Here is a 20340-nt window from a genome sequence, read left to right as displayed (position 1 = left end):
GAGGAACTCAAGGTTAGCTGAGCAGTGACTCTCGATGATGGTGGAGTCCGTGCACCATGCTTTATTTACATACATGCACAGACCCACCTCTGATCTTACCAGAGTCTGTTGTCCTGTCCGCTTGGAGTAAATGACGCCCCATTAGCTGGATGGCGCTATCAGGAACGTCGATGTTGAGCCAAGTTTCCGTGAAGGTCAGGATGTTGCAGTCTTTGGTCTAGTTGTGGGAGGTGATCCTTAGCCGGAGTTCGTCCATTTTGTTTGCCAGTGAGCGCACGTTGGCGAGGAAAAGGCTAGGAATCGCTAGCCTGTGTGGGGCTAGCTCTAACCTGGCCTTTAACCCACCTCTGCGTCCCCGGCGGTGCTTTCGTACGCATCGGCGTCTGTTGGTGCTTCCGGTCGGCCGAGCTGGCTTGGTGTGCGCTGGTGTTCTGTCGCTCCGTTGCTCCGCGCCTCCGGTGGCGGTCTCCAGCTCCGCGGCTCCGCTGGCGGTCTCCAGCCCCGCGGCTCCGCAGGCGTTCTCCAGCCCCGCAGCTCCGCTGGCGTTCTCCAGCCCCAGCGGCTCCGCTTGCGTTCTCCAGCCCTGCGGCTCCGCTGGCGTTCTCCAGCCCCGCTGCTCCGGTGGCGTTCTCCAGCCCCGCGGCTCCGCTGGCGTTCTCCAGCCCCGCAGCTCCGCTGGCGTTCTCCAGCCCCAGCGGCTCCGCTGGCGTTCTCCAGCCCCGCGGCTCCGCAGGCGTTCTCCAGCCCCAGCGGCTCCGCTTGCGTTCTCCAGCCCCGCTGCTCCGGTGGCGTTCTCCAGCCCCGCGGCTCAGCTGGCGTTCTCCAGCCCCGCAGCTCCGCTGGCGTTCTCCAGCCCCAGCGGCTCCGCTTGCGTTCTCCAGCCCTGCGGCTCCGCTGGCGTTCTCCAGCCCCAGCGGCTCCGCTTGCGTTCTCCAGCCCCGCTGCTCCGGTGGCGTTCTCCAGCCCCGCGGCTCAGCTGGCGTTCTCCAGCCCCGCGGCTCCGGTGCTCCGTTGCTCTGACGAGCTCAGGAGCGAGACGGAGATCGCCCAGAAAGTTGTTGCAGCCGCAGGAACCGAAGTCCAGAAGTTCCTGTCGGCTGTACGAAAGGGATACAAGACTGCTACGTGTGAGCAGCCTTGAAACAGGTAGGGGAATTGTCGCTATTTCTCCAATTCTTGGGAGACACGGGGCGTCGCGATGCGCCCGCGCCGCCGCCATTTTGATTAGCATTTAGGATAATCGTGTTGAATGCCGAGCTGAAGTCAATTAATAGCATTCTAGCGTATGTGTTTTTTTGTTGTCTTTGTGGGAGAGGACTGCATGGAGGATGGAGATGGCGTCCTCTGTGGAACGGTTAGGGCAGGATGCAAACTGGTGGAGATCTAGTGAGGTTGGGAGGCTATTCTTGATGTGTCCCATGACTAACCGTTCGAAGCACTTCATCACGATGGGGGTCAGTGCCATGGGACAATAAACATTGAGGCAGGAGACATTACTTTTTTGGCACCGGGACGATGGTGGCGGCCTTGAAGCAGGTGGGGACGGTAGCCTGGCTCAGGAAGATGTTGAAAATATCTGAGGACATCCGCCAGCTGGTTAGCACATTCCTTGAGCACACGACCAGGTATGTTGTCTGGTCCTAGGGCTTTCCGTAGGTCGACCCTAGTTAGGGCTCTCCACACGTGGGCTGAATCCAGGATTATTATCTGCTCCTCGGGGATAGGGGTTGACTGCCTCCCAGGCATGGTGTTAAACACCTCAAAGCGCGCATAAAAGTCTGTCTGGAAGGGAGGCATCGCTGTTGTTGGAATGTGATGCTCCTTTATTGTACATGATGGAAGGGTACCCTGCCACATACATTTGCTGTCCCTGGTGCCAATAAAACACTTTTGACTCTCTCTCTTGACTCTCGAGTTATTTCAGCACTTTGTGTAGGTATGTTACAATACTTACCTTCAGCGGCGCTGCAATTCTGCCACTGGCCTTGTGCGCGATTTTGGCGCGTTTGAGGGGGGGGTGCGGGGTTAAAACGCATTTTTTTTCCGACCTGGTCCTGAATTATATTTGGTTGGAGTGCAAGATGTTGCTAAAGAATCGTTCCGACGGCCGTTCTGTGTGTTTTTTAAAAAAAATTGCCCAACAAGTTAATCGCTGGAGTGATTTTAAAATCAGCTTCTGAAGCCGTCAATGCCAACAACGGGGCCGGATTTTATGTAGGGGACAGGTAAAAGAAAGTAGTTTATTTTTATGTATAAAAGTGTTTCTTAAGATGTATTTAATTCACATTTTAAGTTGCGAAACGGTGATTTTGTCCCCGAATGAACCGGCAGTGTATTTGCTGCCGATATGGGGGACTAAATCACCGCACCTCAACGTTCCAAATGGTCCCGTTCCAGAAAATCCCACTCGCAAGCTGATTTAAATGGCCAACATTAAATTCCTTCCATTTGGCCTATAAACCCATGACAATGAGATTTTAAAATTATGTTATATTGTGAATTCTTGTGTGAATGTTATTTGGACATTTAGGCTATTTAAAAATGTTAATCTATTCTTAAGAACTGGATAGATGTTTAGATCGAGTAATTGAATTTTGTAATTAGCTACAATTAGGTAACTAACTAATTATATGCTTTAATTTCAAGTCATCTAAGTAAGATTATTTCATATTTGTTTCAGAATGCTTCAATCTATAATAACTGAACATTTATTTCAGTTATCTTAAATTTTAAGAAAGTTATGGGCTTTTAAATGTTCTCGATCATAGCTTTTGTGTTAAGTCAATGAAAAAGCAATAGGGAACAAGATGCCAATTTCCGAGTATGAAAATGGCCATAACATTTTTAATACTGAAGATAAGAAAGTGAATTAGGTGTCAAATTAAACTTCTGTTTATGCTTTATCTGATGGGATAAATTAAAAATTTTGTAACATTGCTACTTTGAGTTTTTATTTGTAAACCAGCATCTGTGGTTACTTGTTTCCTCAGCAACTATGTTCTTCCACAGGCTGTAGACTTCGTATTTCGCAATATTATGGTCTGTAATATCTTGTATTATCGAGTGTTATATACTTATCGGTACCTTAATACAGGGCTGCCAACTCTCATGCTTTGAGCGTGAGAATCACACCCTCAAGCAAACTCTCACGCCCTCACGCTGATCAGAAATTTCTCACGCTCTGTGGTGAGAAATTCTGTGATCAACGACAATTTCAAAACTCGGATAAACTGCATGGTCCGCGGGTGTTGGAGAGCCGGGGCTGATGGAGGGATGGGAGCAGAACCAACGGCGGGAACAGTTGCGGGGAGCCGGGACTGGCGAGTGTTTGCCGGGCAGTCGAGTGTTTGCGAGACTGACGAGTCGCTCGCTGCAGCTCTGGCCATGGAGCACAGTGCAAGTCCCGGGCCGTCGGGGGCGTTGTGCCTCTGCCGCTGCCGCGAGAGTCTCGGTTCCGGGACAGACTCTCAAAGGGAGGTGGAGAGAGAGAGAGAGGGGAAGGAGACAGGGAGACAGTGGGGAGAGAGAGAGGGGGTGAGAGGAGAGAGAGGGGAGAGACAGAGGGGGAGTGAATGGAGAGAGAAGAGGGAGAGAGGGGGAGTGAGAGAGAGGAGAGCGGTAGGAGAGAGAGGCAGGGGAGAGAGGGGGGAGAGTGAGGTGGGAGAGGGGGAGAGAGAGAGGGGGGAGAGGGAAGAAAGAGGGTAGAGAGAGACGGGGTGGAGGAGAGGGTAGGAGAGAATGGGAGAGAGAGGGGGAAGAGAGAGGGGTGGTAAAAGAGAGAGGGGGAAGAGGGAGAGAGGGGGAAGAGGGAGAGAGGGGGAAAGAGAGAAACGGGGGAAAGAGAGAGAGATGGGGGGCAAAGAGAAAGAGGAGATAGAGACAGAGGAGAAAGAGAGAGGGGAAAGAGAGCCAGGGGGAGAGAGAGCCAGGGGGAGAGTGAGGTGAGAGGGAGAGGAGGAGAGAGAGATGAGAGAGAGATGAGAGAGAGATGAGAGAGAGAGAGAGAGGTGATAGGAGAGACAGAGAGAGAGGGGAGAGTGTGTGGAGTGGGAGAGGGAGAGAGAGGGGGATATAGAGAGGGGGGAGAAAGAGAGAGAGAGATGGGGAAGCGAGGGGGAGAGAAAGAGGGGGAGAGAGAGAAGAGGGGGAGAGAGAAGGGAGAGAGGGGGAGAGAAGGGGAGAGAAGGGAGAGAGAGGTGTGCGAGAGAGGTTAGCGGAAAGAGATTTTTGGGAAAGAGAAGAGAGGGGAGGAGAGAGTTAGGGGAAGCAGAGGGCAGAGAGTTAGGGGCAAGAGGGGGAGAGAGAAGTTAGGGGAAAGAGAGGGGAAGAGAGGGGAGAGAGAGGGGGGAGAGAGAGAGGAGAGGGACGACGAGAGGGGGGAGAGAGATGGGAGGGAGAGAGGGGAAGAGGAGAGGGAGAGAGGGGAGAGAGAGGGGAAGAGTGGAGGGAGAGGGGGGGGGGAGAGAGAGGGGAGAGAGAAGAGAGAGGGAAGGGGAGATAGTGAGGGGGAGACAGGGGAGAGAGAGGGGGGAGAGGAGAGAGAGAGGGAGAGAGGAAAGAGAGAGGGGAAAGAGAGGGGAAGGGGAGAGATTGAGGGGGACAGAGAGGGGGGTTTGAGAGGAGAGAGAGCGGAAGAGAGGGGGGAGAGAGAGTCTCTGTGCCGAATTCGCCCAAGTGACCGGCATGGATCAGGCTGCGGCTCGGTACATCCTGGAGGACAACCAGTGGCTGCCGGAAGTAAGTACCAAGCATTGGGTAGAAACGGTGGAAGATAGTGGACTTCAAATGGGGGTGGTTGGTGATAGCATCCTGCTTGCCTGCTAGATTTTCACTTACTGTAACTGCAGGAAAAAATTTCCCGATGTTGGGGGCGTTCAGAACCATGGGTCACAGTTTAAGAATAAAGAGGGGGCCAGTTAGGACTGAGATGAGAACAAACTTTCTTCACGCAGAGAGTTGTGAATCTGTGGAATTCTCTGCCACAGAAGGCAGTGCAGGCCAATTCACTGGATGTTTTCAAGAGAGAGTTACATTTAGTTCTTGGGGCTAACGACATCAAGGAATATGGGGAAAACAGGAAAGAGGTACTGGTTTTAGATGAATAGCCATGATCATATTGAATGCTAGTGTTGGCTCGAAGGGCCGATGGCCTATTCCTGCACCTATTGTCTATGTTTCTATGCTTGAGTATATGGTAATAAAATTCGATCACTTGATTTTGAAGCATTCATGCATGGTGGAGGTATAATGTAGTCATAGAGTGATACAGTGTGAAAACAGGCCCTTCGGCGCAACTTGCCCACACCCGCCAACATGTCCCAGCTACGCTACCTGCTTTTGGTCCATACCTCCAAACCTGTCCTATCCATGTATCAGTCTAACTTTTTCTTAAATGTTGGGATGGTCCCTGCCTCAACTACCTCCTCTGGCAGCTTGTTCCATACACCCATCACCCTTTGTGTGGATAAAGTTACCCCTTAAAAAGTCACCTCTTAAAAATACTTCATACAAAAAACATTGAAATCATACTTCTACAGTGCACTAAAACATGATTTTAATACATCAAATTTCAAAAGGTTCCTACCCTGGGAGGGGGGACACCCTTCTTCCACACCCTCTCCCCACTCGGTTGCTCCACTCCCTCACCGGGTACCCCCAAGGCCAGTGATCAGTGATCGCACAGCCTCCCCCCTTTCAAAAACGCTCCAATCCAATTTAAAGCATATATATTGTATTCAAGTGTGAGTTAAAAGACTCGCTACATTATGCACCATATTGCACAATTTCAAGCTGAAAAATGCAAACGTACCGTACCAATGGGAGGGGGACACCCTCCTCCTCCTTCTCCCCGTCGCTATGCTCCGTCAGGCTTGGTTCAAGTTCAAGTTCAAGTTAGTTTATTGTCATGTGTCCCTGTATAGGACAATGAAATTCTTGCTTTGCTTAAGCACACAGAAAATAGTAGGCATTTACTACAAAACAGATAAATGTGTCCATATACCATGATATAAATATATACACACATGAATAAATAAACTGATAGTGCAAATAACAGAAAGTGGTTGGTAATAATCAGAGTTTTGTCCGAGCCAGGTTTAATAGCCTGATGGCTGAGGGGAAGTAACTATTCCTGAACCTGGTTGTTGCAGTCTTCAGGCTCCTGTACCTTCTACCTGAAGGTAGCAGGGAGATGAGTGTGTGGCCCAGATGGTGTGGGTCTTTCATGATACTGCCAGCCTTTTTGAGGCAGCGACTGCGATAGATCCCCTCGATGGAAGGAAGGTCAGAGCCGATGATGGACTGGGCAGTGTTTACTACTTTTTGTAGTCTTTTCCTTTCCAGGGCGCTCAAATTGCCGAACCAAGCCACGATGCAACCGGTCAGCATGCTCTCGACTGTGCACCTGTAGAAATTAGAGAGAGTCTTCCTTGACAATCCGACTCTCCGTAATCTTCTCAGGAAGTAGAGGCGCTGATGTGCTTTTTTGATGATTGCATTAGTGTTCTCGGACCAGGAAAGATCTTCAGAGATGTGCACGCCCAGGAATTTGAAGCTCTTGACCCTTTCAACCATCGACCCGTTGATATAAATGGGGCTGTGGGTCCCCCTCCTACTCCTTCCAAAGTCCACAATCAGTTCCTTGGTTTTGCTGGTGTTGAGGGCCAGGTTATTGCGCTGGCACCATATGGACAGTTGCTCGATCTCTCTTCTGTACTCTGACTCATCCCCATCAGTGATACGCCCCACAATAGTGGTGTCGTCAGCGAACTTGATGATGGAGTTCGCACTGTGGTTCGCTACGCAGTCATGGGTATAGAGTGAGTACAGCAGGGGGCTTGGTCTCTCGCAATTTCTCACTCCCAACTCTCACCCAATGTTGGCAGCCCTGCTTATTATGTTTCTAGGTCTGTCAAGCTACAGCAAATAAGAAATTCCCTTCCGTTGTCGATACTTACAACTAAATACCCTTGACTTGACATCTCTCTGCTGATTGCTGACGCCAATCAACTCACCATAATTAGTCTCCAACTCTACATTATCACCTTTCTCTCTTCGCTGTTGTTATTTCTCTGTTTTCTTTCCACGCGTCGGATTTTAGGCAAATAGCTGAATCTGTTCATACTTGTAGCACTTTCTTTCACGGTGTCCATTTTTTTCATCACTGTCGCCGTCCCGCTCCTCTCTTGCCAAGCATTTTCTTTATAAAATCTCACTCTCCACAGAACCTTGCAAATCGATCAATGCGGAAAATGAAACGATCTTTTCCGAATATCTTTTAATTCTGCATTTGCCTTCGGCCGGTGATTATTTATTTTTACCCGTGCAGACCAGAAGTCTGTTAAAGAACGAGCGCGAGCCGGGCCCTGGAACGTTGCCCGGATTCAAACGGCGGGCGGTTGGGCTCGCGCCAGCGGACGGCCCGCGCAGCCCGGGGCCGGACTGGGGGAGGGGGCGGGAGGCGGTGCATCATGGCGGCGCGCCTGCATGCCCGAAGGACAGAGCGGGCGAGCGGGAGGAGTGGGGGAAGCTCGACGTCGCGGCCCGGGGGAGAGTAGATGAGGGTGAAAGGGAAGGTGGTCGGGGGATTGAGGTCCGGTTGAGGAAGATGGCCGAGGATGCGAAGGAGGAGCAGAGAAGGAATGGTGGAGAGTCCGAGGGGTTGGTCACCTCAACGGAAGACGATGGACAGGTGGCCCAGGGGGCGAGTAAGGGGCAGGCTGAAGACGGTGGGGGGCCCAACCCGCTGGTCTCTTCAATTGAAGAGGGTGGACAGGTGGCCCAAGGTGTGAGGGAGGAGAATAGAGAGAGTGACCAAACAACTGAGGGATTGGACTCTTCAATGGGTGTGGAGGAGCAGGCAGGCCATAGTTCAGGGTCCCAGTGGCAGATACGCGTGGATCATTGGTGGACCGAGGAGTTGGACACTTCAATTGACGATGAACAACGGACTGAGAGTGTGCAGGAGGAGCAGACAGATAATGACCAGAGACCTAAGAAGTTGTTATTTGCAGTAGAAGACACTAAGGCTGTTAGGGATGAATGGAGACCGTTGATTAACCTGCCACTTGAGGTCTTGGAAGAATTTGAGTACGATAGTGAAGACCACACCCAGCAAGTGAAGGACAGCGAAGAATTTGTCACCACAGCAGAGGAGCAAGAGGCTGCAAAAGACTGGAAAACAGAAGGCGATGATGAAGTCCAAATAGAAAACAGTTTGGACTTCAGAATAGAAATGGTTGAAAGAACTAGCATTACCCTGTCAAAGTATAAATCAGAATCAGTCTCTGTTGACGTAAATGTCGAAGAGACTAAAACTCGCAAACTGATCAGGTATCTCTGTAATCAAGTGCAGCAACTACGAGAGCCTCAAATAAATAAACTGACATTGTATATTTTTGGCAGTGAAGATGCGGTATTGAAAGAATGTGAACGTGCTAGAAACATGGATACCTTCATCTTTCACCCTTATAACACCATCAGGTAAACATTTTACCACAAATAATCCATCCAAATGTAATACAAACCACTGCAAATATATAAATGGTTCCATCATTTGATTTGCACCAACATCAATTGTCACACTTAATCTCTTCTGCTTTTCACTCTCTCGTAGACATGTTTTGTTCTTTCATCTCCTCTCTTTCTCTGCAACTTAAAAGTTATTTTATCTCATTTGATCTTATTTGATGAAACAGAAAACACTGCTGGATTTGTTGAGTTTTTTTTTGGGTAGAGGGAAGTGCCTTGAAAAATTCCATCAGTGATGAGATGATTAACATCCAACAAAAACTACCAGCCTCCTTTGTGTAAGCAATGACATCACCCAGTGGAGAGTTCCTCCCACCCCATCTTACTATCATCCAAAGAGTCTACAACCAATTAATACCAGTGATGAAAACTGATGTCAACAGTGTATTAAGTGGCACTAGACAGTGATAACCTGGTTACCAAAACCTAGTTTATGTTTTGCCTGGACCACTTGGCTCCAGATCTCTTCATAGTCTTAGTCAAACGTGGATCAAAGAGCTGATTTCAAGGTATGAGGTGAGAATGACCTTTGTTAACATTAAGGCATCGTTTGAATGATAATCAAAGTCCCCCTAGAACAGAAATCAGTGAGCATCAAATGGAACCACAGTTCAGTGGTTAGAATTATATGAAGGAAGGTAGTTACGGTTGTTGAAAATATATCCTAACTCCTTACAGCAAGAGTTGCCGTGTCCTAGACCCAGCCATCTTTAGCTAATACATCAATGATATTCCTACAAGTGGGGATGTTCACTGATGATTTACCATTGTTCAACTCCATTGCAATGCTCAGCAAATTAAGTAGCCCAAGTTGGCTTGCAACAAGAGCTAGATAATATTCAAGCATTGGGTGATAAGTGACAAGTAACATTGGCACCACAAAGGGATCATGCAATGACCCTTTCAATCAAGAAACAGTTTTAATTGTGTACTGGTAACATTCAATCGCATTAAGATCATTGAATCACCTACCATTAGTATCCTGAGCGATGACCACTACCTAGACATTCGACTGGACCAGCTACATAAATGCATGGCTGAAAGAGAAAATCTGAGGTTAGGTAGTTATCCTTTGGTGAGTGACTCACTTCCAGACACTCTTTCCAATATTTACAAGAAACGTCAGTGGCATGATGAAATGCCCTCTGCTTAACTAGATGAGTGCAGCATCAACAACTCTCAAGAAGCTTGACACCATGCAGGACAAATATGCGCACTTGATTGGCACTCTAATGACCATCCTGAATGTTCTTTTACATTAACACTCACACATTCAATGGTGACAGTGTCTTGCATCCATAAAATGCAGTACAATTACAGATAAGTGATCATGGGGATAAAGGACAGTTGCGGAAATTGAGAGGTGGGCATCATTGGCTTGCCCTGTAGGATATTTCTTTGTGTATATTTTGTGAAAGATTATTTGAAATATTAAATTTGGGATGGAATGAGCAGCATTGATTAAGGATTATTGTCAAGGAGCTATTTTTTTAGAATAATTTCAGTTTGTATATCTATATTGCTTTCTAAATTAATCTGTTAATGTCTACTGACGTTAAATAGAGTGGTTGATTTTCCATTTACAGGAGCTACTATGTCTTGTTTAAGTTGGTGCTTACAATCCTCAATCTTATTTTTACACCACTTGGGATCACTTTTTTTGACAAAGATCAAGGCATAAAAACAATTGGATGGCGATTCTTCAGTTTTGGGTCTGACATGTTTTTTCTTGTTGACATCCTTATAAATTTTAGAACGGGCATCTATACTGACGACCGTGAGGTAAGAAAAGCAAATATCTTTATGTGCAATACAGCTTAATTAATGAAAAAAAGGCACAAAGTGCTGGAGTAACTCAGCAGGTCAGACATTTTGGTCACCTATACATGTTCTCCAGAGACACTACCTGACACTCTGAGTTGCTCTAGCACTTTGTCTTTTTTTGTAAACTAGCATGTGTTTGCAACTCCTTTATCTCAACACTTTATTTCTCAGTACTTATTTTTCAGTCCTGATTGCAGTAAACCATAAGGAATGCATCAACTAAATTGCCTATAAATTGGGTGTTATGATTTAATTATTGGGTTAAAATTGGGTTTTATGATTTAATTCTCTTTTTGTGTGATTTACAACTTAGAAACTCTTGGTTCAGTAATACTGTCCTTGTCCTATTTTGCCTATATGTCACCCCATACCCATAATTTCTTATTGTTAATAATCCATTGAAATTATCTAGTTTGTGTAATTAGCAAAAGACAATAAACCCAATAACACCTGCATAACGTTAACAAATGTAAAACGTTAATTTGCAGATAACAACCATATACTGTATATTTAGTATATAGCAATGAATATTGTTGGTCAATGGATAAAGGAGAAATAATTAGGAGCAGGAGTAAGCAATATGACATCTTTAGCTTACCTTAACTTTCAACAAGCATGATGTTGATCTGACTTTGGCCTCAATGCCACCTTTCTACCTGATTCCCATTAACTGTCATTTCCAAAAAGCCTAAAAATATATCTGAACCTTGAATATGATTATTGTGTTAGTTTCCACAGCTCTCTGGGATAAAGCATTTCAAAGGTTCACGCTTCTGTTGAGAGAAGAAATCCCTCCTTGACTTTATTTCAAATGGGTAGCTCCACAATCTGAGGCTGTACCTCTAAGTTCTAGATTTCTCCCATCAGAAGAAATGGTCTCTCAACATCTTTCCTCTCAAACTCCCTCAGGAGCTTCCACGATAACTCCTCCCAGAATTATGATCATCAAACGGTGTAATTCCAATCTGCTTAATTAAGAAACACAATAAATATTTTCTGTATTGCAACAAGGCAAGTATGTATTTCCTGAAATAATACCAAGATTGTATGCAGTTTTGAACCTGTTCCATTCCATTGCACTTTGTTACTTCACCCATCCACTTGCTCTACCTCTGTACTAATTTAATGTATTTTTGTACAAATACACCAAGAACTGGCACCAAAGAAAGTTTTTTTCTGCTCTTGCTATCAGTGGGTAACTTCACATTTATTTTTTGTAACAATTGATTGTTTTTGTCCAAAAGCAGGCTTTTATAAATGCAAGATAGATTTGAGCTTTTGTTTTCTTATATGACAGGCAACCAAAAGATATTCTAATTAGTTGTTAATTACTGTGAGAAATGTAAATTTAATTTGGTTGCACAGAAGTTAGTTCCTACTATAGTCTATAATTTTCTTTGTGTGAAACTTGAGTACAATTACACATGTGCCCACCTTTATCTGCAGGTGGTTATTTTGAATCCAAAAGCTATTGCTAAAAACTACATCAAATCTTGGCTTCTGCCTGATTTTTTAGCAGCTTTTCCTCTCGATTTCTTATTATATCTTATTAAGGTAAGAATACTGAGCTGAAATATTTGCATAACAATTTATTTCTACCAATTCATATGTTATTAAATTGAACTCTATGTACTGCACATTAATTGAATGATTGTTAATGCTTATCATGAATATTTAATTATTTTTATATCAATAGTTGAAAACATTTTTAGTTGAGATAGTTGAATAGTTGAAAACTGTTGAAAACTAATATTTAATTATTTTTATATCAATAGTTGAAAACTTTGATTAAACTTTCCTATCAGGGACACATGACAATAAACTCTCTTGAATCTTGAAAACTTTGTGTAGAAATATAGGATGAAAAGTTATCAAAGTGGATTGAAGTGCTCAAATGAGGTACTTATATTGTTGGCAGTGGAGCAGCTGCGAGAAGCCAAGAAGCCTTCTCCTGTTCCTGATTTGTACATTGATTTAGAATTCCACCTGCCTATTCTAACCCCAAGTGGCAGTGACCAGATATCTACTTTGATCATACATTATGAATTAACTACCCAAAATGAACCGAAAAGACCTTGCAAGATTTAAATAAGAACAGAAAATGCTGGAAAAAATTAGTACATGTGAAGAAAACGTGCAGTCAAGCAAATGAATGTGTTGATGGAGGGAACTGGTGAGTTTCTCTTAAAGGAAGAAGTGAAGGAGGGCCTTTTGACCTTTTTGATGTGAGATGGAGGTGATGAGAGATTTGAATCTATGGCAAAAATGAACTGGTTACAAAATCAGAAACCGTCAAAGTGGCAGTGGGATATAAAAGGGAAGAGACTGAGCTGGGAAGAAAAGATAGGGTCATAGTAGTAAGAAATAAGTTCAGTGGGACATAAGCAGGCTGAAACGATGGGTCTGCCTTGAAAGTCTTGCTTGTGGATCTTGAGCAGAAAATAGAAGTAGGTTCTGCAAGGTTGTGGTACTACAGCTTGGAAACTGTGAGAAGACCTACAGAGGAAATTAAGTCAGTGGCTAGGTGTGAAAAGTGGCCTAATGTTCAAATAGAGGTTTACTTGCCAGACTAAAATGGCACATCTCAGTTGGTGGGTTTGATAATAATGTCAGGATTGGTTCTTAATAAGTAGGTCGTGGCTATCCCTTGAGGTCGACGATGATGGTCTACTTTCTGTTGTTTTTATGGACTCTCAGGTGGCTTATGAGTCCAATCCTGGCTTTGAAAGTTCTTCGACATTCAGGACAGGTAATTCCAGATGGCAGATTGGGCTTTGGTTGTTGCTGCCTCTCTTTCCGTTTTCTTCTCTTTTCTTCTAATTCTGCACATCTCTTGGCTTCGAAGGTCGCTGTTCCTTCTTTGATGATGGTTCGCCAGAGTTTCCTGTCCTTGGCATTGGTTTCCCAATTGTCGATGTCGATAGCACATTTCTTCATGCTGGCTTTTAAGGCGCCTTTGAATCTCTTCTTTTGTCTGCCTCTTTTCCGTTTGCCTTCTTTAAGCTGGGAGTAGAAGGCTTACTTTGGTAGACGCTCATCTTCCATCCGAACAACATGACCGACCCATCTTAGTTGGTTCTTGATGATGAAGGCTTCAATGCTAGATGTTTTTGCTTGATTCAGCATGCTGACGTTGGTTCTTCTGTCTTCCCAACTGATATTTAAGCTGCTTCGAAGACATCGTCGATGGAACTTTTAAAGTGTTTTCAGATGGCGTTGTTATGGTGTCCAGGTTTCTGATGCAAACAGGAGCGTTGGAATCACCACTGCCTTGTACGCTAAGATTTTGGTATCTGTTCGGATGTCACGATTTTGAAAGACTCTCGTTCGAAGACGTCCAAAAGCTGTTCCAGCACACTTAAGACGATGTTGGATCTCGTCATCAAGTTCGACATTGGAGGAGAGGTGACTTCCAAGGTACGGAAAGTGATCCACATTTTCCAGGGTTGTTTCACCAAGTTGAATTGACGGTTCTTTCCGATTTGTCTCAGTTGGTGACGATTGGTAGATAACCTGAGTCTTCTTGGAGTTGATGTTAAATCCAAGTTTCGTGTATGCACTGTTGAAGGCAGTCAGGATCTGTTGCAGATGATTTTCTGAGAGAGCTGCAACACAGTTGTCGGCTGTGTATTGGAACTCGATGAGGGAGCTCATAGATGTCTTAGTTTTGGACTTGAGACGGGCAAGATTGAAAAGTCTGGCATCTGTTCTGGAGACGATTTCGATTCCTGGGGGTAGGTCGTCCTGGATGATGTTGTTGGTTGTCGCAATTAAGATGGTGAACAGTGTTGGGACAATCACGCATCCCTGTTTCACTCCTGATCTGACTTGAAACGGCTCACAGTTGCTGTTGCTGGCCATGACTGTGGCAAGCATGTCATCGTGGAGGAGTCTCAGGATTCAAATGTACTTTTCAGGACATCCAAAGGTGGATAGGATAACCCATAAGAGTTCTCTTGATACCGAGTCGAAGGCCTTAGTGAGGTCGATGAATGCCATGTACAAAGGTTGAAGTTGTTCACAACATTTTTCTTGTAGTTGACGCATTGTGAAGATCATGTTGGCTGTTCCACGTGATGGTCTAAAACCGGCTTGTGTTTCTGGAAGGATCTTCTCGGCTAAAGGCTTGAGTCGGTTGTCCATGATGCGGGCGAGGACTTTGCCTGCTGTTGCTAATAGGGAAGTTCCACGATAGTTTCCGCAGCCAGATCGATCGCCTTTCCTTTTGTAGATGATAACAATTGCTGAGTCTCTAAAGTCTCTTGGTATGTCTTCATTTATCCAGATCTAGATGAGAAGTTGATGCAGATGGTAATGGAGCAGGCTACCTCCAATTTTGTAGACCTCGGCTGGTATTCCATTGAGTCCAGCTGCCTTATTGTTTTTCAAGGTTTTGATGGCTCCCTTGACTTCTTCAAGTGATGATAATCTGCTTAGGGAGTCATCTACAGGCTGCTTTGGAATGTTGTTGATCACATTCCTGTCAAATGAGGCGGTTTGATTTAGAAGATTTAGAAGTAAGTAGGTAAGGAATGCTGATAACATGACAGGAGTGGAGAAGGAACGTTTGTGATGGTATGGAGAACCTCAAGCCCGTGCACCAAGAAAATACAAAAGACCAGTGTAATCAGCAAAGGGAGTGCACCTCCTTCCACCTTGTCAGACATAGTTTCTGCCATAATTGTGATAGAGTCTGCAGTTCCCATATTGGTCTCATCTAATCACCTTGGGACCTATGGCATCAGAGTGGAAGCCAGTAATCCTCAATCATGAGGAACAGCCAAATAAGAAGATTTACCAATCCAAATAGAGAATATTCCATCATTTACACGACATATAATTTATAGATAATGTAGATTAGAATTCAAGAAATGGGTCACATGCCAGAGTATACCTAGTTTCTAAACGTGTAGGAAGGAACTGCAAATGCTGGTTTAAATCGAAGATAGACATAAAAAGCTGGAGTAACTCAGCGGGACAGGCAGCATCTCTGGAGAGAAGGAATGGGTGACGTTTTGGGTCTGAAGAAGGATCGAGACCCGAAACGTCACCCATTTCTTCTCTCCAGAGATGTTGAGTTACTCCAGCTTTTTGTGTATACCTAGATTCTAACTTGCTCTTGAAGCCTCTTTATAGCACTGGTAGTGGTGAACTTAGGGTGCCGATGGTAGGGTATTTGGTGATCAACAGCAGAGATATTGAAAGAAACCTATACTAAAAAGTGCATTAGTAAGATTAAACGAGAACTTACCAGTTTGAAGTTTGATCTTTATTTTATGAGGAGTTACGATGAGGGACAACGTGAAGAAGACCCCGTTCAGCCGCACACGCATCAATCTTCAAAGCAGCGGTGTGAAATCACAGATAATAATTACCAAAACATAATAGTAAGATGTGAGAAACCAGAACTTCCAGCTGACCTTTATGAGGGTGGGAGCGGAGAGCACGTAGTCCCTCATCGTAACTCCTCATAAAATAAAGATCAAACTTCAAACTGGTAAGTTCTCGTTTAATCTTACTATTTTACTTCGGAGTCACGTGAGTGACTACGTGAAGATTTCAAAGCTCTGTGATTTCATGCCGTAGATTCAAATCCAGGCGTCTCACTGCATTGATTGGCTCTGAATGAGTGAAACAATCAACAATATATAACCATAACATTGATGCAATCAGTTAATGGTTTATTTATCATAACTAAATTTTACCCCTCTATCCCAGAGGGGAATTTAACACTGAATCCAAAACAGCACCACCAAATATCCCAGGTTCTGCAATCTCCTTATGGTAATACTTGTGAAACATCCGTTCACTTGCCCATCCGGCGGTCGCGAGGATATGGTCCATTGGGATGTCCAAATCCCTGGCCGCCGATGTTGATGCCGCCCTGGTGGAATGAGATTTAAATTTGTTAGTATCAATCCCTGCATCAACCAGCACCTGCTTCAGCCACCTTGAGATAGTCTGCACTGACACTTTCTTATGTGTTTTTTTATGGCTGATAAAGAATGCTGATTCTGCACCTCTTAAGGTTCTGGTGGCTTCAATGTAACATCGTAAATGTGACACTACACATAGTCTTGGGTCCGTAGGATATGCTGAAAAAACCAACATATCCTGTGACTCCAGGTCTGCTCTGTTTGAGTAAATCATAGACATAGAATGTAATGGCATCTGCTGCTATTACCATCCTATCTATATGTAATTTCTGCAATGTCTGCACTCTCTGTGCTGAAACTAGTGCCATGAGCATAACTACCTTCATGGTAACTTTGGCCAAAGACAGAGCTGAAATGGGAGTCCATTGACGAAGTAACATCAGCACATCCCGCACATTCCAGATTTCTGTATACCTGGGTCTAGGAGGCTTGGAATTGAAAATTCCCTTCATAAACCTACAGACCAAAGTGTGTGATCCTACAAGATATTGTTCTGACTCCCTCCATAAATATGCAGAGAGGGCACTCCTTGCAGTATTGATCGCACTATAACTTAACTTAAAATAAAAATAGAGAGTTGACAGAAACTCTAACACTTCTGGGATGTTTGCAGTGTGTTATGAAATATTCTGCCTTAAGCAAAACACCTCCCATTTTCTTATGTAAGAAATGTACTGCTTTTGGGTACTATTCCTCCAGGCTGCTGCAATAACATCCACAGTACGATCTGATAGTCCTCTTCCGAGATATAGCCTCCTGAGAACCTGCAAATCAACAAACCAATACGATCATGTAAAGGATGCGAATCACCAGTTACAGGGTGCACAAGTAGGATTCCTGGGGTGGCAGGACTTTCATATGAAGAAAGACTGGATAGACTTGGCTTGTACACGCTAGAATTTAGAAGAATGAGGGGGGATCTTATAGAAACGTACAAAATTCTTAAAGGGTTGGACAGGCTAGATGCAGGAAGATTATTGCTGATGTTGGGGAAGTCCAGAACTAGGGGTCACAGTTTAAGGATAAGAGGGAAGTCTTTTAGGACCGAGATGAGAAAATCATTTTTTACACAGAGAGTGGTGAATCTGTGGAATTCTCTGCCACAGAAGGTAGTTGAGGCCAGTTCATTGGCTATATTTAAGAGGGAGTTAGATGTGGCCCTTGTGGCTAAAGGGATCGGGGGTATGGAGAGAAGGCAGGGATGGGATACTGAGTTGTATGATCAGCCATGATCATATTGAATGGCGGTGCAGGCTCGAAGGGCCGAATGGCCTACTCCTGCACCTATTTTCTATGTTTCTATGTTTCTTGTTTCGGAAATAATCATAAGAGGCTTTGTGATCATTTTTAACACCAGTGGGTACCATGGTTGTGTAAGCCAGTCTGGTACCACAACACTCCTGAAGCAGAGTCCTGTTTGATCTTTTGTAGACACCTACTAATGAGACAAAATGGAGGAAATGCATAAAAAATCATTCCACCCCAATGTAGCGAGAATGCATCCACCACTATTGCACCAGGATCTGGTTCCATGAAACATATTTATGTAATTGGTGGTATAGGTCTAGATGCAAACAAGTCAATTTCTGGTACCCTTAATTGTGCAATAATTTTATTAAATTTGTCACGATTTAACATCCATTCTGTATTGTCATTGAATTTACGTGACCTGGTGTCTGCTATTATGTTGAATCTACCTGGTAGATAGATTGCCGAAAGCCAAATGTTTCTGCTAATACACCAGTTCCAGATAACGTTTGCCAATCTATCACAAGATTCTGACTTGATTCCACCCATGTGATTAACATACGCTACAGCCGTAGTGTTGTCAATCTGAACCTGCACATGCAAGTTTTGCACATTAGAGCAATAAGCTTTAAGCCCATAAAATGTACCTAACAGCTCTAGGTAATTTATCCCATGTGCTTGGAGCAAAGGTACTTCTTCCACATTCTATCTACCTCCACAGCTGGAAATAGTATCAGTAGCGCCCCAACCTAGATCAGTCTGCAGAATAATAGCAGGTGTTTCAACCAGAATTTCCCTGGAAGCATTTGAGACACTCCTGATCCACCATTGTATTTCAGTAATAGCTGTTACTGGTAATTGCATGGGCCTGTCCAAATGGCCTGAATGTCTCCTCAATGCCTGTACCTTTGCTCGCTGCAATTGCTGATAATGCAGTGGATCAAACTACACAGCTGGAAATGAAGCGATTAGTTTGCCAAGCAAGCTTGCCACTTGCCTAATTGATGGTTGATGCTGTGTAATGAGCTTGATACAACCCTCAATTAACTGCAGCCTTTTATCCTTGGGCAAAGTCACTATCATGTGTTCTGAATTAATAGTGAAACCCAAGTAATCAATTACTGTGCTTGGTGACATTTTGGATTTATCTGGATGTATCACAAATCCCAGCCTCTCAAATGTGAGGACTATTGACACTGATGCTTCTGTTGTAGCCCGAGTGTCCCCCACAATTAAAATATCATCCAAATAGGCCATTACCAAATAGCCCTGAGCTCTTAACAGTGCTAAGATTGGTTTTAACAGTTTTGTAAATAGTCTGGGGTTAACCATTAGGCAATGCTTTAAACTGCCATTATTGGCTCATCCAGTTAAACTTTAAGTATCATTCGATCATCAGCGCGCTTTGGCTGCCGCTGCTCCCTCTTCACACTGTTTTTGATTTTCTGTTTTTGGATTGAATTCTGTTTTTAATTTGTGTCTCTGTGATGTCTTTATTACTTGTTATATTCCGATTATATGTTCCGATTACTATGTAAGGTGTCCTTGAGATGTCTGAAAGGCGCCCATTAAATAAAATTTATTATTATTATTATTATTACCATGCACAGCCACAGAGTAATATGCATCTTGCAGATCTATGCTGGCCATATAGCATTTTCTTGAAATTAGCTGTATAGCATTGGGAAATGTCTCCATTTTAAAATGTTTATACTGTTCAAAAGGGTTAAGACTTGTCAGATCGAGAATAATTCTACAGCCACCATCCTTTTTTGCTCTAGGAAAAATCCTTGACACAAATTGGTGGTGTTGGTGAACTGACTTCTCAATGACCCCTTTCCCACACAGTATTTCAAGTTCTGCCTGAATGTCCATATTCTCTTCTTTTGAGAAAATACGTGTCCGACTTGAAACATGTTGAGTAGGAGGATCCAAATATGGGTAGAATTCAATTCTGAACCCCATAATACTGCACAGTATAAATGCATCAGATGTTATTTTTTGCCATTCTTTTAGGAAGAATTGTAATCTTCCCCCAATTTGCAAATGTGAAACACTTAATATGTCTCTTCCAGGACCAGACCCACCTACCTCTGGGTTTGCTGGTGACAAATGTTGTCTCCTGCTCTTAGTGGGAACACTGTAACTTCCACGTGTCCCGGGAGCAGTGCGCCAATAACGCGTATATGGGAACGACCGACTTGTTCCTTCACCGTCCCCAGTCACCGCCCTTCGGTAGGGAAATTGCCTTCGAACAGATCTGCCAAGCACCGGTGGTTTTATCATCCCCACGGTTTTGCCTTCTTCATTCAGGTCTTTAACCATTTTGGCTAGATTATCCCCAAAAAGTAGATTAGGCAATTGAATATTAGTTGGTTTACAGAGCCCAGCAAACTTAGGATGTATTTTAGGCCTTATAGCACTTTTACGAATACAGTTTATTTCAAAGTGCGCATTACACACGAGTGCTAAGGCATCCTGTTGTGACACAGACACGTGTTCTTCATCCAAGCCTCTGGCAAAAGCCGTAATGCTTGACCCCAGCAACTTCAACACCCGCTGTAATTATATTTCTTGTGCGCATACTGCAATGCCCAAATAGCCCCATATTACATAATTTACTGCTGGGACTGCTAGCAGTGCACAATTTTGCGGGGTTTCATATTTTTTGACAGTCTCGTCCATAGTCAGTTCCTGGAGCTGATGGGAGAGCAAGTAATTTATTGTCATTTCTATTTCTTCTCCCAAAGGTTTCCCTTTCACTCTGGGGACGGAAATTATTTGGGCCAGACCTGGTATTCTG

At 44.3% G+C, this 20340-nt stretch overlaps 1 protein-coding gene across 1 annotated transcript in view; it reads left to right on the top strand.

Moving 5' to 3' along the window:
- Positions 1-1515: 1515 nt before the first annotated feature.
- Positions 1516-20340, top strand: part of LOC116980257 — a 75819-nt gene continuing 56994 nt past the window's right edge. Inside the window, exons 1-5 of the mRNA XM_033032310.1 lie at positions 1516-1596; positions 7328-8481; positions 10116-10311; positions 11800-11907; positions 19670-19772. Coding sequence (XP_032888201.1) covers positions 1516-1596; positions 7328-8481; positions 10116-10311; positions 11800-11907; positions 19670-19772 — 1642 coding nt within the window. The remainder of the gene's footprint in view (positions 1597-7327; positions 8482-10115; positions 10312-11799; positions 11908-19669; positions 19773-20340) is intronic.

This window comes from Amblyraja radiata, chromosome 14, assembly GCF_010909765.2.
Source record: "Amblyraja radiata isolate CabotCenter1 chromosome 14, sAmbRad1.1.pri, whole genome shotgun sequence".
Taxonomy (NCBI): Eukaryota; Metazoa; Chordata; class Chondrichthyes; order Rajiformes; family Rajidae; genus Amblyraja; species Amblyraja radiata.
This window is presented reverse-complemented; position numbering and strand designations above follow the sequence as displayed.